Genomic DNA, 23,402 nt, shown 5'->3' on the forward strand with positions numbered 1-23,402 from the left:
TCAGTCATTTCTGACTCTGCAACCCCATATACTGTAGCCTGCCAGGCTCCTCTGTCTATGGAATTTTCCAGGCAAGAATACTGGAGTGGATTGCCATTTCCTCCTCCAGGGGATCTCCCTGACCCAGGGGATCGAACCAGTGTCTCTTGCATCTCCTGAATTGGCAGGCGGATTCTTTACCACTGAGTTACCTGGGAAGCCAGTTATATTCAATAGCTGGAGTATTTGTTCCCATTATTTCTATCAGACTCTCCTTGCTTTACCTAAAAGATGTGTTATTTCAATAAAATATTACTATATAGAACATACAAAGTGCTACCACATAGTCTATATACATGTTCTCTCAGTTATTAATTCTTAACCACTATTCAGTGGTGGCTATTCAAAGTGAGGGTATCATACCCTGGAAATCCTGAAAATCCTATTTTTAAAATATCAAAACATTCTAGTAACGAAATGTAGGAAGTAAGAATTGCTTATAAACAAGACAAATTACATTGAAAATAAAAAATCTTCAGATTGAAAGTACAGCAGACAGGGAGACTGAAAAAAGAGATCTGACTGTAAGTGACAATATACCTATTCTTTTCCCACAGGTAAGAAAGTCATCTGAGTTTTTTTATACTCTTTGAGCTGTGTACTGGTAATTATGCCTTTGTTGCTAAGCTACCAATCCATCATTCCACATTTCATCTGCTTTGTGATGCTGCAATAGGCATGCTACAAACTATATTTCTTTTTCTCCAGGTACCTCAGTCTTGGTTTCATCAACACGTGGTACTAAATGGAGACTGGAAGACTGAATGATTGAAAGGGGAATGATTCTTTATTCCTTTTCTTTTTTTCACCAGCCAACAGTTCTTAACTATGGCATTCACAGTTGGTTTCTGTCTTCAGCTTATTTTTGGCAATCCCAGAACCAGCCTCTTCATCGCTGCTCAGTGATATCAGCACTGCCTTAGGGCTCTTCCCCCAGAAATCTCACACCCAGGAACTGCAGGACTCCTTCTCTGAAACACCTAGTTTCTGATAACTCCGAACTCTTCCCTTTGTGCCCACAGCCCTAGGGAAGAAGCTGCTTCCTAAAGCCACTATTTCTATATTACACCAGTGTCCCCGCTTTTGCTTTCTGAATCCTCTAATCCTTCCCTGGTGGCTCAGAGGGTAAAGCATCTGCCTACAATGCGGGAGGATATAGGTTCAATCCCTGGGCCAGGAAAATCCCCTGGAGAAGGAAATGACAACCTACTCCAGTACTCTTGCCTGGAAAATCCCATGGACTGAGAAGCCCGGCAGGCTACAGTCCATGGGGTCGCAAAGAGTCCAACATGACTGAGCAACTTCACTAATACCTACTTAAAATTTTCCTTTTGCTATATGCTCTCTTTTAAAGCACTGGTTTCTGTTTTCCTAACTAGACCTTGGCTGACACAAGGTCCACAATTTAAAATAAACATTAATACATAAAACATTATTAAAATTCATTTATAAATTATGAAATATACTTTTATAAAAAGAGAAATTTCCTTGAAAAATATGTACACTCTACTTGATGCTAATGTGCTCTGAGATTTTTTACCATCAGATTATTAGCATTCAATTGCATTACAAAATAAAAAATCAGAGCGAATTAATTATCCAGAAGTGGCATTTATCACTAATTCATTACCTCCAATGTACCTCTCTATTTCAGAGATAGAGATGGAGCCTCAAACACAACTTACCAGTTGCTTTCATAGAGAATGAGACCTGCTTTGAAGAATTACATTCACTAGGACCTTAAGTGTGCAAATGAACACTGTAAGACATACCCTGAAATTCGTTGCCTCCAATTCCGATATGGGTCATATAAACTTTCGCAAAATGCCAATGCATGGATCACAAATTCTTCAATAGATGTCTGATCTGCCAATTCCTTCTCTTTTTTTTTGCTTTTTAACTGAGAATTTAAATATAAAATTATATGCACTTAAATATTAAGCCATATGACATACTGTGCAATATCATTAAGAGATTACTATGTTTCATTCATCTAATAATAACAAATAATTTTTATTCAAATAAGCCTAAGTTTCAGGTCAGCTAATCATATTGACTAGATATAACCACTCAAATTTTAAATATTTCCTAGGAAAGGTTTCAAACTGTCAGCCAAACATTTTTCCAAAAATGATGCTTTCAGTAAGAGGGCTATTTGATGAATAAATAACAAAAACATAAAATGACAAACTGTGCCATATTAAAAAGCCATTTACAAAATGCTTCAATTTTAAAATTAAAATAACAAAATGTATTAATAACTGTTTTTCTACTTTTAGATAATATGCATAAGATGCCTGCAATAATGTGCTCAATGATAATTTAATGATCTTCTCAATTAATATCTCCTCTGAAAACATTTAACTTTACTAAATTTTAAAAAGTAAAAACTAATTACTCTCAGTAAAGCAACAAAAAGGAATATATTAATTCACACCTACTTGCTGAATATAGAGTGTTGTCATAGTGATAACATGGTTGATATATGAGCAGGTCCCAATTTCTTCTACATTAGATAGATTTCTGTGAGAGGAAAAGAAAAAGAATAGCCATATATTTATTGCATATGAATGGTGAGAAAAATGCATGCCCATATATTCAGACTGATTTTCAGAACACTTGTTGGCAAATGAAGTAGAAATAACATTCATTAAAACTTAAAATCAATTTGATTATATAATTGCTTTCCCACTGAGAATGCAAAACACAACTCAAGCACTATTTAACTACTATAAACAGAGAATAAGAAATACTTGTTAATTAGCATTTGCTTATTGCGAAAAATTAGAAAGTATCACAAAGTAGAAAGAGTAAAAGTCATTAATGTTCTTACAACTCGAACATTAGCAAATACATACATTGTGGATTATTTCTTTCCAGATTTGTTGCTATTTCCTTCTGTAGATTCTTAGCTTGGTTTTTTTACATATCATGGCCTTTATAAGACATTTTGTGTAGTTTTACAGTTATCATCTTGCTTTCTGAAATTGGGTTCCCCTTTTAGACTCATCCCTTGTGGCTCAGATGGTAAAGCGTCCGCCTACATTGTGGGAGGCCTGCATTCAATCCCTGGGTCAGGAAGATCTCCTGGAGAAGGAAATGGCAACCCACTCCAGTGTTCCTGCCTGAAAAATCCCATCGATGGAGGAGCCCTGGTAGGCTACAGTCCATGGGGTCGCAAAGAGTCAGACATAACTGAGCGGCTTCACTTTCTTTCACTTTCTTTAGACTCGTAATATATCTCTTCAACTGTATTAAAAAGCCTGAAAGAAGGGTGGATATCTATACATCCAAGAGGGCGGAGTACATGCCTTGTGTAAAGCAATGGATTAACAAGGGCATGGCATTCAGTTAAAATCTGACCCTCATTTTTATTCCATTTTTAACAAGATTGAGGTATAGCACAGGCTTCCCTGGTGGCTCAGATGGTAAAGAATCAACCTGCAATGCAGGAGACCCAGGTTCAATCCCTGAGTCGGGAAGAGCCACTGGACAAGCGAATGGCTACCCACTCCAGTATTCTTGCCTGGAGAATTCCACGGACAGAGTAGCCTGGTGGGCTACAGCCCAGAGGGTCGAAAGAGTCATTTTTTCCATGACACATAAAATGCTAAAGTGTACTCTATCTAACCTCGCCAGTCTTTTTCTTTACAGATTAAAAAAAAAAAATTCTATTAAGACAAAAACTCTATTAAGTTCTGAGACATTGTGACCTTGAAAAATACTCTGTATCTTAAAATCCAGTAGATGCTAAAAGAACAGGAAAAATTAACTGAATTAACAGACTTCTTAAGAAGTCAGAATGGCAGGACATCTTTGAGAAAGCAGAGCATAAAGGCAGAGGTAACATTCAAAGCCTGTGGAGGATTCTGGGAAGACAGCCAAGTAGGAAGCACAAGGAATCTGTCTCCCCACCTAGAAACAGTTACACTGTCAAAATCAGTTTGATGTAAGTATTTTGGAAACCTTGAGCCTCTAATGAAGGCTGGTAACTTTCATAAGAAGTTTTGGATGGTAAATTGCAATTAATGTCCTACATTATGGACATTAATTTAAATTTCAGCTATTAGCACAGCAGCAGCTACCAATCCCCATCCCAGACATGTGGTAAAGAGCTGTGCATATGTTCCAGAAGCAGCTTGGAAGAAGCTTACAGGAACCATTAAGGGCAAAAAGGACCCTGTCCCCAAATATCGGAGATCTGTGCTCTGGTCACCGACTGCTGCATCTCTGCTGGGAGCCAGCGTGAGGAATCCCACCCATGAAAAGGTCACAGCAGAGATGTGATGGGCAAGGCAAGTCAGATCTCAGGGTGTCCCCCTGGTATTTCCTAAGCATGTACCCCCAAAACCAAAAATCTGCCGGCTTTTGTACTCTGCTCTTCTGATAGTCTCTGGAGAAAGTCAACTCAGGGCTTTAGTCTTCTGCATTTGAAAGGGATGTTTCAGTTAAACCCCCTCTGATAACTCTCTAGCTTGCCTAACAGGTTGCCCCGGACCTCTTACAGCTTGTGAATTGCTTACAGCCCCCTAACCATGAGAGGCACAAAGCTTAAAAGCATCTTAAAGATACAGAACCTTTTCTAAAGAGCTAAAAATCATATTGGTGACGGGTTTTCACTGTTGACTCAATGATTGCCGCCAGGCCTCCATATTCTTTATCTTTTAGGCACCTGGGAGGATGTTAATCAATGTAAATGGGATATGGAAAAAGATATATAATAGTTTTGATGTTAGCAACACTAGACTTTTGAGTTAGCAACACTAGACTTTTGAGTTAATCACTTTTCTTTTGTTATAAATCACTGTACTCCTTTTACTTGTTATAAACTGCTGTATCTTTGCTATGTAAGAATGTAACTTTATTTAGTGCTTTCTGAGAGTGGCACCAGACTTTGAGAAGAACAACACAAATAAGTCTTCTGGTTAACAAACTCTTATCAGAAAAAAGGCTGTAAAATGTTAATTGGCCCTTTTGGCCGGAAGATGATGTAAATCACCTAAGACTTGTATATACAACTAGGTATGCAGAGAAAAAAGCCTGGTTTTGATAAGAGTCTGGGCTGCTAACGCTGCATAATTTTGTATTACCCATTGATCTCTATGTACAATCAAAAAGGTATAAAAGGCCTTTCTAGACAATAGAGGTCGGGCCAGTCACTGGAAGGACTGGTTTCCCCCGTGTCTCCTCTTTACTTTATTTTCTGGCTGAATTCCCATCTGGGGCGTGGAGGCTCGCCATGTCTACTTATTTGCCCCGGCTTCTAAGATCCATGAGAGAGGGAGCCCAAGGTGGGGCACCCTCCGATATTCAAGAGGACGCCAGTGGCCTAATGTCTGGAACTTCATTGGCCTTCGATGTAAACCAAGTTATTCAGCCTCTTTTCTCCACTTAATTTTCCTACTACACTATTTCTTCCTAATTTAATCTTATATTTCTAATTAAATAAATAAGTTTTTTTCCTCGCCAACATCGTCCCCGCTTCAAATTCCCTGGATCCACCAGGGCTGGACCCTGGCACACCTCATTATAAAGGTGCACAGAAACAGACAGGCAGCCACTGCTACTGCACCTACCCCCACAGTTATTACTCTTCCCTCTACGGGCAATGTAATTTCCATGGGACTTAATGAGTCGTTTCCCTTCCCACCATCATCTTCTAACTTTTTCTCCCCTTTCGGGAGACAGATATTAAAGACTAGGATATTCAAAAATGATGGCATAAACGGGGAAAATTAGAGAGTGACCACATATGCTGAGGGAAAATCATAATAGATCTGAGCAGACCTCAGGTTTACAACTCAGGTTGATTCTCAGCACAAAGACAATCTGTAATAAAACATCTATTTCTGCTTTATTGACTATGCCAAAGCCTCTGACTGTGTGGGTCACAATAAACTGTGGAAAATTCTGAAAGAGATGGGAATACCAGACCACCTGACCTGCCTCTTGAGAAACCTATATGCAGGTCAGGATGCAACAGTTAGAACTAGACATGGAACAACAGACTGGTTCCAAATAGGAAAAGGAGTACGTCAAGGCTGTATATTGTCATCCTGCTTATTTAACTTATATGCAGAGTACATCATGAGAAACGCTGGGCTGGAAGAAGCACAAGCTGGAATCAAGATTGCTGGGAGAAATATCAATACCCTCAGATATGCAGATGACACCACCCTTATGGCAGAAAGTGAAGAGGAACTAAAGAGCCTCTCGATGAAAGTGAAAGAGGAGAATGAAAAAGTTGGCTTAAAGCTCAACATTCAGAAAATGAAGATCATGGCATCTGGTCTCATCACTTCATGGCAAATAGATGGGGAAACAGTGGAAACAGTGGTCAGACTTTATTTCTTGGGGCTCCAAAATCACTGCAGATGGTAACTGCAGCCATGAAATTAAAAGAGGCTTACTCTTTGGAAGGAAAGTTATGACCAACCTAGACAGCATATTCAAAAGCAGAGACATTACTTTGCCAACTAAGGTCCGTCTAGTCAAGGCTATGGTTTTACCAGCAGTCATGTATGGATGTGAGAATTGGACTGTGAAGAAAGCTGAGCACCAAAGAATTGATGCTTTTGAACTGTGGTGTTGGAGAAGACTTCTGAGAGTCCCCTGGACTGCAAGGAGGTCCAACCAGTCCATTCTAAAGGAGATCAGCCCTGGGATTTCTTTGGAAGGCATGATGCTAAAGCTGAAACTCCAGTACTTTGGCCACCTCATGCGAAGAGTTGACTCATTGGAAAAGACCCTGATGCTGGGAGGGATTGAGGGCAGGAGGAGAAGGGGACGACTGAGGATGAGATGGCTGGATGGCATCACTGACTCGATGGACATGAGTCTGAGTGAACTCCGGGAGTTGGTGATGGACAGGGAGGCCTGGCGTGCTGCGATTTATGGGGTCACAAAGAGTCAGACACGACTGAGCGACTGAACTGAACTCAACTGAATAAAAAATATTATAAAAGCAATAAACAAAAGTAACAACAAAAAGCAGTAAACAACTGGAAAGGAGGTAAATCTGATTTTCAACATTACGTTATTAGAGTCAATGTCCTGCATTCAATTAAAAAGAAAAATCAGAAGATATACAAAGAACTAGGGAACTATGGCCCACTCAAAAGAAAAAAAGAAATCAACAGAAACTCCCTGAAAAGGACTTATTGGACAAAAAACTTCAAATTAACTGTCTTCAAGACACTCAAAATATTCAAGGTAGGCATGGAGAAAGTTAATAAATTAATGTGTAAACAAAATGGAAATATTGATAAAGAGATTTAAAAGACTAAAAAGAAGCCAAAAGAAATTCTGGTGCTGAAAAGTACAATCGTTACAATGAAAAATTCACTAGAGGAATCCAAGAGCAGATTTTTTTTTTTTTTTGACACTGCATTGTACTTTTTAATTGCACAGGTAGTTTTAAATAAATGGAGAAAGCACCTTCCAAAAGTTACACTAGCACGGAAAGATTTCATCAAGCATTTACATAGTAGTTTTCTGTAATTTTACAAAAGATTCTTGATCTTTACTTGAACTGTACATGAGGGAAAAGGAGCCCCTTCAGGTAGGTGTTCTGCTTGCAGAACCAAACTAAAGGACCTAAAATCGGAGGCAAGCCTGGGATGCTGAGAAGGGAAAAGAGAAACTGATAAAGGACCATTCCTTAACTCCATGTCTGAACACTTATCCCGTGACCCTTGTGTAAGTACTTCAGGGTGAACCACCACCCTTAAGATAAAGGTACACCCTCAGAAGCTGTAATTCTGGATCATAGTAATGTATGTATGTACCCTGGACCACTAAAGGTCAAAGGACAATACTTGGGGTGACCTAGGAGGCTTGAACAAATACTTTAGAGGAATTCTCCAGGACCACACCCCTCTACTTTGGCTTTTTGGATGAAGCACAGGCCTTTGTGCTGTCCTCCAGGCAGTGTCACAGTCAAGAAAAGAGCATCAGTACTGGATCACTCCTTAGACACTAACCAGCTGGGCAAAATTCACTGGCAAAAGGGTCCTCCCAAGAATGGTCTGCATCAAGCAGGGAGGACATGTCGCTCAAAGAAGGGGAGCCCTCATAGCTACAGTCACTGTAAGCATCCAGCAGGCAGGAAGATGGCTTCAGGCAGTTGCTGGTTGAAAGCAGATCTGAGATACCCAGCTCTGGAATGAAGTCATCTTCTGCAAGTTCTTCCTTCACTGAGACAGTGAATTCAGGGTGATCTTTCTCTGAGCGGCTGAAAGGTGCTTCCTCAATTTTCACTACCACACTGGCTTTGCTCTCTGTCTCAGAGGGCATCTCTAAGACTAGGGGCTTTGTATATACGTGGTCAAAACAAATCAGGTCATTAATGGCTTCCAGCTTGGCTGATGACGTCCCCAGGTGTGGAGAAGGGGAGGCCAGTAAGGAACGGGGTCCTTCTGGGTCCACTTCTGGGTCCACTTCTGGGAGCTGCTCCAGGCTGGCAGACTCTGGGGAAGGACATCTGAGGAATATGACTGGGTCCAAGTTGAACAGAATGCCCAACAAGATATCAGACTCAGAGTCTGAAGAGTCAGCACCATTGGAGTCCATGGGGAGATGTTCTGGAGGGGTGACAACTGGGCCTGCACCTGCTGCAGAGGTGCACGTAGTCTGAGTGCTGTGGACTCGGCAGACCCGGCCACCAGCCCCGCTCCGTCCCCCTTGGTCTCTGCTTCCTCTTCAGCCACTAGGGCATCCGTCCCCAGCCGCTCTTAACTCCTGATTCTCAACTACAAGGCCATGAGTTTTCTCTTGTAAAAGCTGATTTTCTAACAGTTTTTGGTTCTCTTCTTCCAAATCTACCGCTTGTTGCTCCAGCTCACTCATTCGAGCTTTCTCTCGGTCTCTGGCAGTCTGAGCTGCTTCTGTTTTTCAGTTTCCTCCGCAGCGCCTTCTCTTCCGGGCTCAGGTGCGTGAGGCGCTGTCACCTGCACGCCTGGGGCAGAGCCCCCCTCACCCTCTCCGGGCTGGCCCCTTGCTGGCCCGGCACCATGACCAGCAGAACCCGGCCAGCCAGGGCTCCGGCCGCAGCAGTGGGCTGGCCAGACAGAAGCAGTACTTTAGGGGCCCCGGCAGCCAGGCTCTGAGCGGGTGCAACCACCACCATGGCTGGAGCATGTCTACGCCAGTGGGTGCCACCGCTGCCCCCCAAGAGCAGACTTGAAGAGGGGGAAGAAAGAATCAGGGAACCTGAAGACAGCACAATGGAAATTAACAAGTCTAAATAATAGAAATAATAATATTTGCGTTCTGGGAAAAGAAGAGAAAGAAAAAGGGGAACAGAGAATACCTGAACAAATAATGGGTGAAAAGAAAGACATGAAAATAAACAATAAGCCGAGAAGCTTAATAAACTCCAAATAAGGTGAACTCACAGACACCCACACTGAGACACACAAAGTTATCAAACTCTCAAAGGACACAGAGAGGATCTTTAAAGCATGAAGAAAGAAATAATTCATCACATATAAGATACCCTCAATACAATTATCAACAGATTTCTAATAACAAACTTAGGCCAGAAGACAGTGAGAGAATATATTCAAAATGCTAAAAGAAAAAATTATCAACCAACAATCCAATATCTGGCAAACTGCTTCAAAAGTGAGGGAGAAACAAACACATTTCTAGAAAACAAAAAGTAATGGAGTCTGTGCCAACTAGGTGAACCATGCAAAAAATGCTCAACAGTGTCCTTCAAGGTGAAAATTAAGGACACTACAGTTGAGTTCAATCGCTCAGTCGTGTCCGACTCTTTGCGACCCCATGATTCACAGCACGCCAGGCCTCCCTGTCCATCCCAGAGTTCATTCAAACTCACATCCATCGAGTCAGTGATGCCATCCAGCCATCTCATCCTCTGTTGTCCCCTTTTCCTCCTGCCCCCAATCCCTTCCAGCCATCAGAGTCTTTTCCAATGAGTCAACTCTTCGCATGAGGTGGCCAAAGTACTGGAGTTTCAGCTATAGCATCATTCCTTCCAAAGAAATCCCAGGGCTGATCTCCTTCAGAATGGACTGGTTGGATCTCCTTGCAGTCCAAGGGACTCTCAAGAGTCTTCTCCAACACCACAGTTCAAAAGCATCAATTCTTTGGCACTCAGTTTTTTTTATACTCCAACTCTCACATCCATACATGACTACTGGAAAAACCGTAGCCTTGACTAGACAGACCTTTGTTGACAAAGTAATGTCTCTGCTTTTTAATATGCTGTCTAGGTTGGTCGTAACTTTTCTTCCATCTGCAGTGATTCTGGAGCCCAAAAAACTAAAGTCTGACCACTGTTTCCACTGTTTCCCCATCTATTTGCCATGAAGCGATGGGACCAGATGCCATGATCTTCATTTTCTGAATGTTGAGCTTTAAGCCAACTTTTTCGCTCTCCTGTTTCACTTTCATCAAGAGGTTTTTTAGTTCCTCTTCACTTTCTGCCATAAGGGTGGTGTCATCTGCATATCTGAGGGTATTGATATTTCTCCTGGCAAACCTGATTCCAGCTTGTGCTTCTTCCAGCCCAGCGTTTCTCATGATGTACTCTGCATATAAGTTAAATAAGCACAGTGATAATACACAGCCTTGACGCACTCCTTTTCCTATTTGGAACCAGTGTGTTGTTCCATGTCCAGTTCTAACGGTTGCTTCCTGACCTGCATTCAGATTTCCCAAGAGGCAGGTCAGGTGGTCTGGTATTCCCATCTCTCTCAGAATTTTCCACAGTTTATTGTGATCCACACAATCAAAGGCTTTGGCATAGTCAATAAAGCAGAAATAGATGTTTTTCTGGAATTCTCTTGCTTTTCTTGGATTTCCGTGATATTGAATGGTTTGTCTTGGAAACAAACAGAGATCATTCTGTCGTTTTTGAGATTGCATCCAAGTACTGCATTTCGGACTCTTTTGTTGACTATGAGGGCTCCTCCATTTATTCTAAGAGATTCTTGCCCACAGTAGCAGATATAATGGTCATCTGAGTTAAATTCACCCATTCCGGTCCATTTTAGTTTGCTGATTCCTGGAATGTCGACATTCACTCTTGCCATCTCCTGTTTGATCACTTCCAATTTGCCTTGATTCATGGACTTAACATTCCAGGTTCCTATGTAATATTGCTCTTTACAGCATTGGACCTTGCTTCCATCACAAGTCACATCCACAACTGGGTGTTGTTTTTGCTTTGGCTCCATCTCTTCATTCTTTCTGGAGTTATTTCTCCACTGATCTCCTGTAGCATATTGGGCACCTAACGACCTGGGGAGTTCATCTTTCAGTGTCCTATCTTTTTGCCTTTTCATACTGTTCATGGGGTTCTCAAGGCAGGAATACTCAAGTGGTTTGCCATTCCCTTCTCCAATTGGGATTCCCTGGTGGCTCAGATGGTAAAGTGTCTGCCCACAATGCGGGAGACCCGGGTTCGATCCCTGGTTCAGGAAGATCCCCTGGAGAGGAAATGGTAACCCACTCCAGTACTCTTGCCTAGAAAATTCCATGGATGGAGGAGTCTGGTGGGCTAGGGTCCATGGGGTCACAAAGAGTCAGACATGACTGATTATAAAGAAATAAAAAGATACATAGTACTGATTATAAAGAAATAAAAAGAATTATTACAGTATTATGAAGAACTATACACAGATTTAATAACATAGGTGAAATGGAGAAATTCCTAGAAACACAAAACCTCCTAAGACTAAACCATGATGAAATAAATAACCTGAACAGATCTTCAACTAATAAGGATACTGAATCAACAGTCAAAACTCTCTCAACAAAGCAGCCCTAGACCTGATGTTTTCACTGGCAAATTCTACAAAACATTTAAAGAAGAACTGATGCCAATCCTTCTCACGTCTTTCCAAAAAGTGAAGAAGAAACACTTTATAAATCATTATATGATGCCAGTATTACCCTGATACCAAATCAGACAAGAGATTCCAAGAAAACTACAGACCAAAATGCTTATAAACATTAATGCAGAGATCTTCAACAAAATGCCAGTAAGGAGAATTCAACAGCCTATTAAAAGGACTACATACCATGACCAAGTGGAACTCATTCCTGAAATGAAAGGCTGGTTCAACATATGAAACCTGACCAATGCAATATGCTTCATCAACAGAATAAAGGGAAAAAATCCACATGATCATCTCAGTTAAAAAGCATTTTAACTGCACGAAAAGCGTTTGAGAAAATTCAACAATCTTTCCTGAGAACACCACCCAGCAAATTAAGAATAGAAGGAAACTGTCTTGACTTAATAAAATCTATATATAATTTCACAGCAAATATCAAACTAATGGTAAAAGACTAAAAGTTTTTCCTCTAAGAACAAGAAGACAGATTTTAAGAAGCATATGATGTTCCTAACCCAATGGCTCTCAAATTTTTATATGCAGATTAACGTGGAATAGGTGAAAATCAGAATGCATGAGCTCTTTTAGATCCAAATTTCCATACAGAAGGCTCAAACTCTGCATTTCTAGTAAGCTTCCCAATTGTGATTTATACACACCAAATTTAAGTACCACAGACCCAATCATCTATAAATCTGGAAATATAAGCTATGGAATAATTATACTTACTTTGGTTAAATTATAAAATGAAAGACTAGAAAAATACATTTTGCAAATGGCAACACACAGTATAAAAATGTGTATGTACATGTTTACAGGTGAGGACCATAGAGAAAATACAAGTGCAATAAATTCTTAAGTAACAGCTCTTGTCGTTGTCTTAACTCTAAAGCACTTATTCTTTTATCTTGGCTGAATATCTCTACGTAGGTATACTAAAAGGCTTTCCAATATAATAACAAATTACAAGCCTACTTCAAAAGCTGCACTCATCCTTAAGAGCGCCACATAAACAACAAACATCATTAATAACCAATAAATGCCATTATTAGTTTGCTATTAACCACATGGACAACAAACATCATTAATAACCACATGGACAACAAACATCATTAATAACCAATAAATACATTATTAGTTTGCTATTATTTAAAACAGATAACTAGTTTATTTGCACCAGGTACCTGCAAAGAATAATGAAGAACTTGACAAGCAAAATTGACAAGGCTTGCTGTTCTTCCTCTAACCCATCAGCCATTTTTTGAACACACTGTAGAAGCTGGATCCTCAGAACCTGCAGAATATTATCAGGAAGCAGAGATATTCCGGGAGGCACATCATCCACCCTACAACAGAAAGCGAACAAAATAAGAAGAGTGTTTAAATACAGGATGAAAATCTCTGGCACTTTAAAGGAACTACATTTTCAGTTCAAGTCCTAAAGAAGCTCCTCTAGGTCACAAATTCTGTGCCTCCTCTCTGCAAGGTACCACCAAATGATTAGTGATATTTTAAAAGATTATTAGAGCAGAGTGATTAGTAACACTTCAGAGGAGGCTTACTGAAAAGAGAAAAAAAGATGCTATATAGTATTTTCAACTGTGCTACTTTTAAAGAATATACTTAAAATATATTAGTTCACCTTCTATTACTTAGAAATAAAATGTATCTATACCAATTCAAAAAGAAACAGTAACTAGCAAATATAAAAGAAGTACCCATAACTAGTTTAATATCTGTTAACTGCTTCACTAAATAAACAATATTCACCTACCTATAGGCTCCCTAAGCCATCTGATCAGAAGAGGGAGAGAAGGTAACTAGCAAAAGGAAAGGAGAAAGAGATGAATGTAGAACTCCAAGCACAAACATCAACAGAAGACTCTTTTAAAGTGATAGATCAATATTTTGTGACAAGTGGTTTCTGTGTAAAACTATTTGGTTCTACAGGGCAAAAACCAACACCAGATATAAGTGACTTCTTGCACGTGGCTCTCACATTAAAATCCCCTAGATTCAGTCTCAGAAGCCGGAATGCTAAATTTCACCTCTGTAACATATCCATTTAATCTCATCTCTGAAACTGTAATATCTCTATGAAACTGTAATATCAGATATCTGCCCTATTTCACTGGGCTCTGAAACCAAGTAGTCAATGTGCATTTTCCACTTTAAAATAGGTGAAGAACTCTAAAAATGTAATACATTTTAAATACATATTTCTAAAGCCTAAGAATCTTTTCATAAGTCACTATACTAATTTTCCTATCTCTATTAGGAAAATGCTCAAATCATAAAGAAGCACTGTGAAGAATGACAATTATACTTTATAATGGTCTCTTTTTCAGAAAGTGCTTAACATGAAGTATTAGTACTATTTTTACACTGAGTAAAAGGTATTCATTGTAGATAGAAAAATCTGAAGCACCTCAGCAGCAGTCACATAAACACTGGCAAACCAAGGTTGCCTAATTCTACAACTATGTTATAAAATATGCTTCGTTTTAGTCTGGGCATCATTTCACTTGCAACTTTGGATTCTTTAATTCTCTCTTATTTACAGATGGCAAAAGATACACTCATTTTTATATTTAATTTTTTCTGAAGAGCTAAAAAAAGGTGATTAGAAAAAACAGAGCAACTTCAAAATAACAAATATTTAAATAAAACTGATTTTCAAGACTAGGCAAAACTATTCCTCCTCACTTTTCCAAAACTGTAAGTCAGCAAGAAAGAAAACATGAGATTTCCCAATATTTCATTCTAGTTATCTAAAACTTGTTCCTTTTGTCCTTAGTTGTCCCTTTTTCTATTTACATATGTTTTTATTTTCCTAGGCAGAAAAAAATACCAGCTTCTAAAAGAGTAATCTTTTTTCTTAACTGACACTCATAAAATTAGTTAGAACATGGTTTATAGTCCAAGTTGGAATTTTTGGCCTAATGTGATAAAGATTTCAGAATTTAGAAGTATGTTCCCACCTCTAAGACTTCACTGACAAAATTCTAAGCTCCTTTTGCTGAAATTTCCCAAACTCCAGAAATCCTTTCCACTCCTCTGTTCGCCTACTCAATGTCTCCTGTAAACAGCTGCCAATTGTTCTAACACAGGAAAAAGTCCAGCTTAAATTTCAAGGCTTTGTAATCTGGTAAAAGCAACCCTTGCTTTGTATTATGAATTCTCTAACATGGAAATTTTATAAAGTCAGTATACTTTAAATGAGGATTATCTGTGAGCTGCTTTAAGATGACGACTAGTTTTATACATCTGACATATACTATTCACTTGAAAAATGGAAAATTTACTACTAGCAAAATCTAAATCCATATTCTGACAAAGATATGAAAAATAATTTTAAATAAACAAACTAAGTCGCAAGTAAAAACACTATTGGCATTCTTCATCTTACCTTAAATGTAGTGGCAATATAACTGTTTGTACTGTTTTTAGAAATAACCTCCGAAGACAGGAGACATTTATAACAGATGGATGATAACAAGTGCATCTTACAAAACACCAAGCATTCAAAGGCCAAAATCCTGACTCCATAAAAACTCTTACATTCATGATTCAAAGTGAGCTGTAAGTTTTTATAATAAAAGCATTTCTAAGTATAAATGGTGGTTCATTTCCCTGATGGCCCAGATGGTAAAGAATCTGCTTGCAATGAAGGAGACCCAGGTTCGATCCCTGGGTTGGGATGATCTCATGGAGAAAGAAATAGCAATTCACTCCAGTATTCTTGCCTGGAAAATCCCATGGACAGAGGAGACTGGCAGGCTACAGTCCATGGGGTCTTAAAGGGTTGGACACAACTGAGTAACTGAGAATGCATGCACGCACAGAATATAAACTAAAAGAATACTCTTTTATGAGCAGAAATCAATAATACATAATCTTATTCTGAGTTAAGATTTAATACTGATTTTTCAGCCTTTATAAACTTGTAACAAATAATCTAATGTGAAAGAACTCTGAAACTGCATTTATAAACAATAAAGCACTTGTGCTTTTTGAGCATAACCACATCATTTCTTAAGTTCAATGCTCTGGTCCAAAAACTCAAATGATCTTTCTCTGAAGTATTACAATCACCTCTTAATGGGGCTTTTTGCCTTCAATCTCAACCCTTCCCAATCCAACCTCCATAATGCCACCTAAATGACTTAAAAAAAAAAAAAAAAAAAAAAAAACTTGATCACAATACTCTTACACAAAAAATCCCCTACCTAGAGCCTTGTATCTTCCATAACAAAAAACCAAAGTCCATGGGGAGTACATTCATGGCATCTCATGATCTGGCTCCAATTTGATTCTCCAAATTCAACTCACCTGGTCTACACTCTCAGTGCCTACCTCTACCCCCAATCTGCAAACATTTTCCTTTCTGAAGATTTTCAATTTTTCAGATTCTCTTTTTTTTGGGGGGGGGGGATGGTGGGATTGCACAACAGGTCATGCAGGATCTTTGTTCCCTGGAAACTAAGGATCACACCCCCACCACCTTCAGTGGAAGCATGGGGCCTTAACCACTGAACCACCACCGTGCTCACTCACGTCTAACTCTTTGCAACCCCGTGGGCTGTAGCCCGCCAGGGTCCTCTATCCATGGAATTTTCCAGACAAGAATACTGGAGTCCAGGGATCTTCCGACCCGGGTATGGAACTCCATCTCCTGCAGCTCTTGCATTGGCAGGCAGCTTCTTTACCACTGTGCCACCTGGGAAGCTAGAACCACCAGGGAAGTCCCAATTCTCCAGATACTCTTTTTCATCACCAACCACCAGCCATTTCTCCCCTCCCCTCTCAATACATCTCTACATATTGAGTTCCTTTTGTTCCTTAACCACAGCCAACCTAACCTCTGCTGCCTAACAAGGATTAGGTCCACAAGCTGACTTGAGATACAATGCAAAGTTTATCAAGGAAGTGGGCCTGGGAACTGTGAGACTATGGAAATGGTGGCAGGCAGAGGAATGGGAGAAAATATTTGTACTTTCACTTACACATTTCTCCAAGATTTTAATTTTTCCCCTATTTTATGATTTTCAAATCCAATTTTTAAAAATCTGAAAACTTGACCTACTCCAAGGTGTTATCCAGGGCCTTACTATAGGCCAGGAAAAATAAGTTTCAACTACAATGCCTGTCATATAACAAAGAAATTTTAGGCAAATGAATGGAGTGACACACGGTGGACCCTTAGATAGTTTCAAAAATAGGCTAGTCATATCTGAATGACTCACCCCCCCCAACTTTCTGAGAGGGGAGAAGAAGTACAGACTAAGGTCGATCGAACAGTCAATGATGTAATAAGACCCAACAAAACTGGAAAACCAAAGCTCAAAGAGCTTCCTTCTTTGAACACACTGATGTTCAGGGAGAGCAACACACCCTCACCCCACAGGGAGACAGCAAGAAGCCCTGCATCCAGGCCCTCCCAGACCCTAGCCCTGTTCCTATGTGTATCCTTCATAATAATACTGTAATCCTACATATAGGACTTTCAGTGAGATTTCTAAGTCATTGTAGCAAACTACTGAACGTGAGGGAGTCATGACGACTTCCAAATGTATAGCCTGTTGGTCAGAAGTGTCAAGGTCTCCCTGCTGCTGCTGCTGCTGCTGCTAAGTCACTTCAGTCATGTCCGTCAGGCTCCCCCCTCGCTGGGATTCTCCAGGCAAGAACACTGGAGTGGGTTGCCATTTCCTTCTCTAATGCATGAAAGTGAAAAGTGAAAGTGAAGTCACTCAGTCGTGTCCGACTCTGTGTGATGCCATGGACTGTAGCTCACCAGGCTCCTCCATCCATGGGATTTTCAAGGCAAAAGTACTGGAGTGGGGTGCCATTGCCTTCTCCGTAGACTTGCTAATAATGACTGAAGTGAGGACAGGCTCGCAGAGAACTTTACCCTTAACTCGTGGCATATAGCACTAACTCTGGGTAATATCAGAACTGAAACGAACTGCAGGACACTCAGTTGCCAGTGCCTTAACAAAGCAAAGAAGAGGCAACAAGAAAGATGACTGTGATCAATCAGAAATGTCTGCTAGGAAAGCAGGGTTATGCAGGAGGGGCATGTGTGTCATATAATTGCCATCCTTTTAATATGTCATCAATGAGGTTTTTATGATAAGAATTAACAAATTCACCCAAGGGTAGGCAACTAAGTATTTCTACATACCTGGTAGGCAGCTTTTCAAAGTCAACATCTAAGAATTGTTCATAGCTAGAAACAAAACTGTCCAACCACAGCTTCAGGTAATCTGGATCTTTCTGAAATAAGAAAATCATCATAATATTAACTATGTTAGGAGTCTTCTTTAAAAAATGTTTTAACTCCTATTGAGCAAATATAAACTGATAATCTAAAGGAGTAATAATATGAAATCTCTAAATGATACTCAGGAAGACATAAGAGCTGTTTTAAAATGTGTATTAAGTATAATGATCCCATGTGACTCGCACAAAGAGCTATAGTCTTAATATTCTGTAAGATTCTACACAATTTGCCTTCTTCTAACTCTGTGATCTTACCCACTATCACCCTGTACTATACTGGCTTCCTGACTGTTACTGGGACAAGCCAGACATGTTCCCATCTGAGGCCTTTGCAATGGCTGTTTTCTCTATCTAGAACATTCTTCTCCCAATAGCTGAATGGCTAACCCCTGCATCTTCTTCAAGTCATTCTTTAAATGGCTTATTCTCAATGAAGCCAAATTTTATTACTCTTTCTTAAAATTAGAAGCCTTCTGACCATGTTTTCCTAAAATCACCAGCCTTACAAGCCAACATTTACCTTATACCCTATTCTGTTGTCCCACTTCATGGTGCTTTCTCACCTTCTCACACACTCTAGAATTTATTCATTACCTGTCAGTTCCCCTAGACTGTGGACTTCACAATCATAGGGCCTATCTAAAGGCTCACCACAAGTGACTATTCTGTTTACTAATGGATACCAAGTGCCTGAAACAGTTCCTGGCACTCAACAAATACTTGCCCAATGAATTAATGAAAAATATAAAAAACATAAATAAAATAAAATTAGAGATGGGTCATTAACCTAAACATAAAAACTAAAAGATCTTCTAAAAGAAAATATAGGAGAATACCTTTGCAACTTTGGGGCACACAAAGATCTTTCAGCTTGGACACAAAAATCACAAACCAAAAAAAGAAAAAAATAATAATTGCTCTTATTCAAAATTTAAAACTTCTGTTTATTAGAATACACCATTAAGAAAAGGAGAAGGCAAGCCATATATCAGCTGAAAATATTCTCAGTACATATATGTGACAAAAGATTTGTACCAAGAATATAAAAAGAACTTCGATGAATCAATGTAAAAAGGACAACACAATTTAAAGACGGGCAAAAGGTTCAGATGTTTCGCAAAAGAAAAAATACAAATGGCCAAGCAGCATGCAAAAACATTTACAATATCACTAGTTATCCAGGGAAATGCAAATTAAAATGAAATGGAACACCATCACACATCCACTAGAAAAGCTAAAATTTAAAAGACTGTCCATATCAAGTATTGGTAAAAATGTGGAATAATTGGAACTCACATTTCTGGTGGGAGTATAAAATGTACAATCACTTGGAAAATAGTTTAGCAGTTTCTTTTAAACATAAATTTACCACATGGCCCAGTCATTCCTCTCAAGAGAAAAAACAAACAAAAACAAAAAACACTTGTACCAAAGTGTTCATAGAAGATTTATTTTTAATAGCCCTAAGCTGGGAATAAACCAAAATTCTATCAACAGGTTAACTGATAAATTGTGGTATAGTCACACAATGGAATGCTAGCTTCCAATAACAATGAATAAACTACTGATATGACAACAGCGAGAAATCTCAAAAACATGGTGAGCAACATGCCAGGCATTAAAGCATGCTGAAATTGTGATTTCAATTGTAAAAGTTCTAGAGCAGCCTATGGTGACAGAAATTAGATCACTGTCTTTCAGAGGGCTGACTACACAAGGGCACACAGGAAATCTTCCCAGGTAACAGAAATTTTCTATTTTTTTTATTAGGCAGTAGTTACACAAATGTTTGCCATACCAAAACTCATCAAATTTGACACAAAATCTGTGCATTTTGTGGTAAGTTATATCTCAAAGATGATTTGAAAAAAACCATGATTCCTCATAAATTATTTTAAATATAAACTGCATCATTAAAAATGATGTTCAAAATGTTTCCTTCATGTTCTTAACACTTTTTTACTCCAGTCAATTTCAACATGACCCTCAGGAGTCTTATTTATCATTGGTTAGGCACTGCTCTTGGATAACAAGAACTCAAGTAATTTATTTCCCTAAAATAAAAGCAGTATACACAAATGAGAATTCCTAAAAAGAATGTTCCCAGAATATGCAGACAGCTGACCTTTTGTGTATTTGTTTTTTCTATTAATACACTGTTCCAAAATCAGATCATAAATTGTTATAATCCACATCATCACTGAGACGATGGAAATATTTCAGAAGAACTACCTCTTGTGAGAAATCTTCTCAAGGATTTCATTAATTGTTTTTTTCATTTCCAATCAGCACATCATCCATTCATTCATACATTCAGGATAAGACTCCAGAAATACAAGTAGCTGGAGTTCGCCTCTATAGAGCAGTTTTAATAAACTGTGTAAAAGTTCAACACAAAACAGCTCATACTGCCATAAAGAATTAATGTATTTCTCCTTATAGATTATTTAGAAACTCTACAGTATCTAGTTCAAAGTCTGAAAGTCAGGGCTATCAAGTGTTTGCTAAGTACAGAGTTCTCTTAGGAAGTTGAACAGCTAACTGTAAGGAAAGAAATGGTATTTAAACCTGGAAATGTTTTACTTAGTAAGAAGTGAAGCAGTTACAGTCTTTTCAGATTCTGCAATGTACCAAGTACTATTGTTGTCATTTAGTCACAAAGTTGTATTCGACTGTCTGCTACCCAATTCACTGTATCCCACCAGGCTCCTCTATCCATGGGATTCCCACGCAAATACTAGAGTGGGTGGTCATTTCCTTCTCCAACGGAACCTGAGTCTCCTGCATTGGCAGACAGCTTCTTTACCACTGACCAACTAGGGAAACCCACCAAGTACTACAGCAGCTATTTTAAAAGTATACATCATCCCATTTACTCCTTACAACCACTGAGAGAGGGTTTCATTTTTCTCATTTTACAGGTTAGAAAAGCAAAGTTCTAAGGATATATAACTTATCCACAGTCATACAGCTAGTCATTGATAGTGCAGGGATTAAAATGCAAAGATATATGAATCCAACTGTGTCCTCTCCACTACACTACACTATTTTTGAATTGTGAGCAGGAATAAAATGGAGTTTTGGCTTTGTGAGCAAAAAGAGGAAAAGAGGAACTGAGTCAGGATCAGTACACTCAAGTGCATAAACAACTTTAATACATAAAAAAGCCACATCTGACACAGCCTGAGAAAACCCTTAAAATGATCTATACTTAACTGCCAAAGGTCATAAAAGGAAAAAAGTCCACACATTCAGAAACAATTAAATCTCAAGCTTAGGCAATTTCATGGTTATGAGAGTGTAGTATGATAAAATAACACAGTAGGGTCTATCTCCCCAGCTGCACAATATTTATTAACACAAAACACAAAGTACTGCAGAAGCACTGAGGTCAAATTAAATGGACACTAATCCCCTCTCTGCACTTTCTTGAACAAGTTACTCTACGTATACACAAGTTTCTTCTGTAAAAATGAAGATAATCATAGCACCTTTCTTTACAGGGTTGTGAAAATGAAATAACCTAGTAAGAGTCAACGGCTTAGAACAATGCCTAGCACATAGTATAGGCTAAGTATAGTTATTTTTATAATCTATTATGTGCCTAAATTAGGTAACATTCCCAAACAAGAATGTTCTAAGCTACCCATATGCATACTTAAATCATGATCCCCAGTGCCATATGATCTTAACTGTATTCTTTTCCTTTCACATCTGTTTGCATTTACTATCTGTGTGACTTTGGGCAGGTAACTTCATTTCTCTGATCTGTTATGGATTTATAAAATGAAGATAATACTCTCCTTACAGCACTGTTGAAAGCACCGAATGAGATAATACATGTAAGGCATTTGGCAATACCCGACATTTAGCAAATGCTTAAAACACGTCGGCTACCATTAATAAGACACAGATTCTGCTATCAAGTTGGTCATTATCCAATGTCATAAAATAAGCAATTATAAAATAATTGAAAATCAATTTTATTGATTTTATACTCAAATATCCATCCAATCATCTGCCACTAAAATAATCGTTCATTTTGGACTGTTACGTAGCTCCCCACGGGTCTCTGTAGTTTTAGTTCCTCCCAGTGACACACAGCTACTAATGGGATTTGTTCAATTTAAATATAATTTTCTCTTCTGCTCAAATACATTCAAAGGCTCCTCATTACCAGAGGATGATGTCTAAACACTTAGAGATGTACTGTCCAATGCAGTGACCACTAGCTGAATGTGATGACTTAAATTACATTCAAGCATGAGAAATTTTTACCTTTTCAAAACATCCACTGAGAGGCTTTAGTAGTAATAGGATTATGAGAGCCATATAATTTCACCAAGTTCTTATGGGGTAGGGTTACAAGTAAGAATAGCGGGAACACCTTCCTTTCTCCACATAATGATATTTGGGTTTTAATATTCTTTCAAGCTTCCCTGATGGCTCAGTGGGTAAAGAATCCGCCAACAATACAGGAGACATGGGTTCAATCCCTGGGTGGGGAAAGTCCCCTGGAGAAGGATATGGCAACCCACTCCAGTATTCTTGCCTGGAAAATCCCATCAACAGAGAAGCCTGGCAGGTTACAGTCCATGAAGTGCAAAGAGTTGGACATGACTGAGCACAAGGCACACACACATATTCTTTCAAGTTTTATAAACTTTTAGATACACACATATATTTCACCTATATCCTCATCCTCTAATGAATTACTTTTAAGCAAATCCAGACATCATATTTCAACCACAAATACTTCAATACATAACCATAAAATACACCTTTTAAAATATGACAATACTATCAATCTGAAAAAATTAGTAGCCCTTTAACATCCGTTGATGTTCAGATTTTCCTGACTTGCTCAGAATTGCCTTTCTTAAACTATCTGATAAAGTCAGGACCCAAAGAAAGTCCATAAATTGCAATTTGTTGGTATATGTTTTAAGCCTTTTTAAACCAATGGGTTTCTATTACATTTCTTTTTTCTCTAATTTATTTGCTGAAGACACTACGCCATTGGTGATTTAATATTTCTCACATTAGAGATTTTGCTGACTGTCATTTAACATGTTTCTCAGTCCTCTGTATTTCCCATGAAGTAGTAAATCTAGAGATTGTCAGATTTAGGGATTTTCTGACAAAAAATACAACACAGGTATGTTATATATGTCCTTCAGAAGATATATATCTAGTTATCTCTTCTGTGATGTT

General features: G+C 38.7%; 1 protein-coding gene and 1 pseudogene across 7 annotated transcripts in view; both read right to left on the reverse strand.

Annotated features, from left to right (window-relative positions):
* Positions 1-23,402, reverse strand: part of NBEAL1 (neurobeachin like 1) — a 151,346-nt gene that overhangs the window by 111,691 nt on the left and 16,253 nt on the right. For 5 of the 6 annotated variants that reach the window (XM_018060685.1, XM_018060689.1, XM_018060666.1 and 2 more), the window contains exons 3-6: positions 18,091-18,182; positions 13,091-13,252; positions 2,481-2,562; positions 1,812-1,939 (exon numbers count right to left, since the gene is read on the reverse strand). In XM_018060685.1, the coding sequence (XP_017916174.1) occupies positions 1,812-1,939; positions 2,481-2,562; positions 13,091-13,252; positions 18,091-18,182 (464 nt within the window). Of the gene's footprint in view, positions 1-1,811; positions 1,940-2,480; positions 2,563-13,090; positions 13,253-18,090; positions 18,201-23,402 lie in introns of those variants that run through there. The other variant, XM_005676389.3, reaches the window with a different exon arrangement.
* On the reverse strand, positions 7,425-9,181 carry LOC102170474 (annotated as a pseudogene). The gene has a single exon (XR_001919329.1). The product of XR_001919329.1 is annotated as an uncharacterized LOC102170474 (transcript).

Source organism: Capra hircus, chromosome 2 (genome assembly GCF_001704415.2).
Source record: "Capra hircus breed San Clemente chromosome 2, ASM170441v1, whole genome shotgun sequence".
Taxonomy (NCBI): Eukaryota; Metazoa; Chordata; class Mammalia; order Artiodactyla; family Bovidae; genus Capra; species Capra hircus.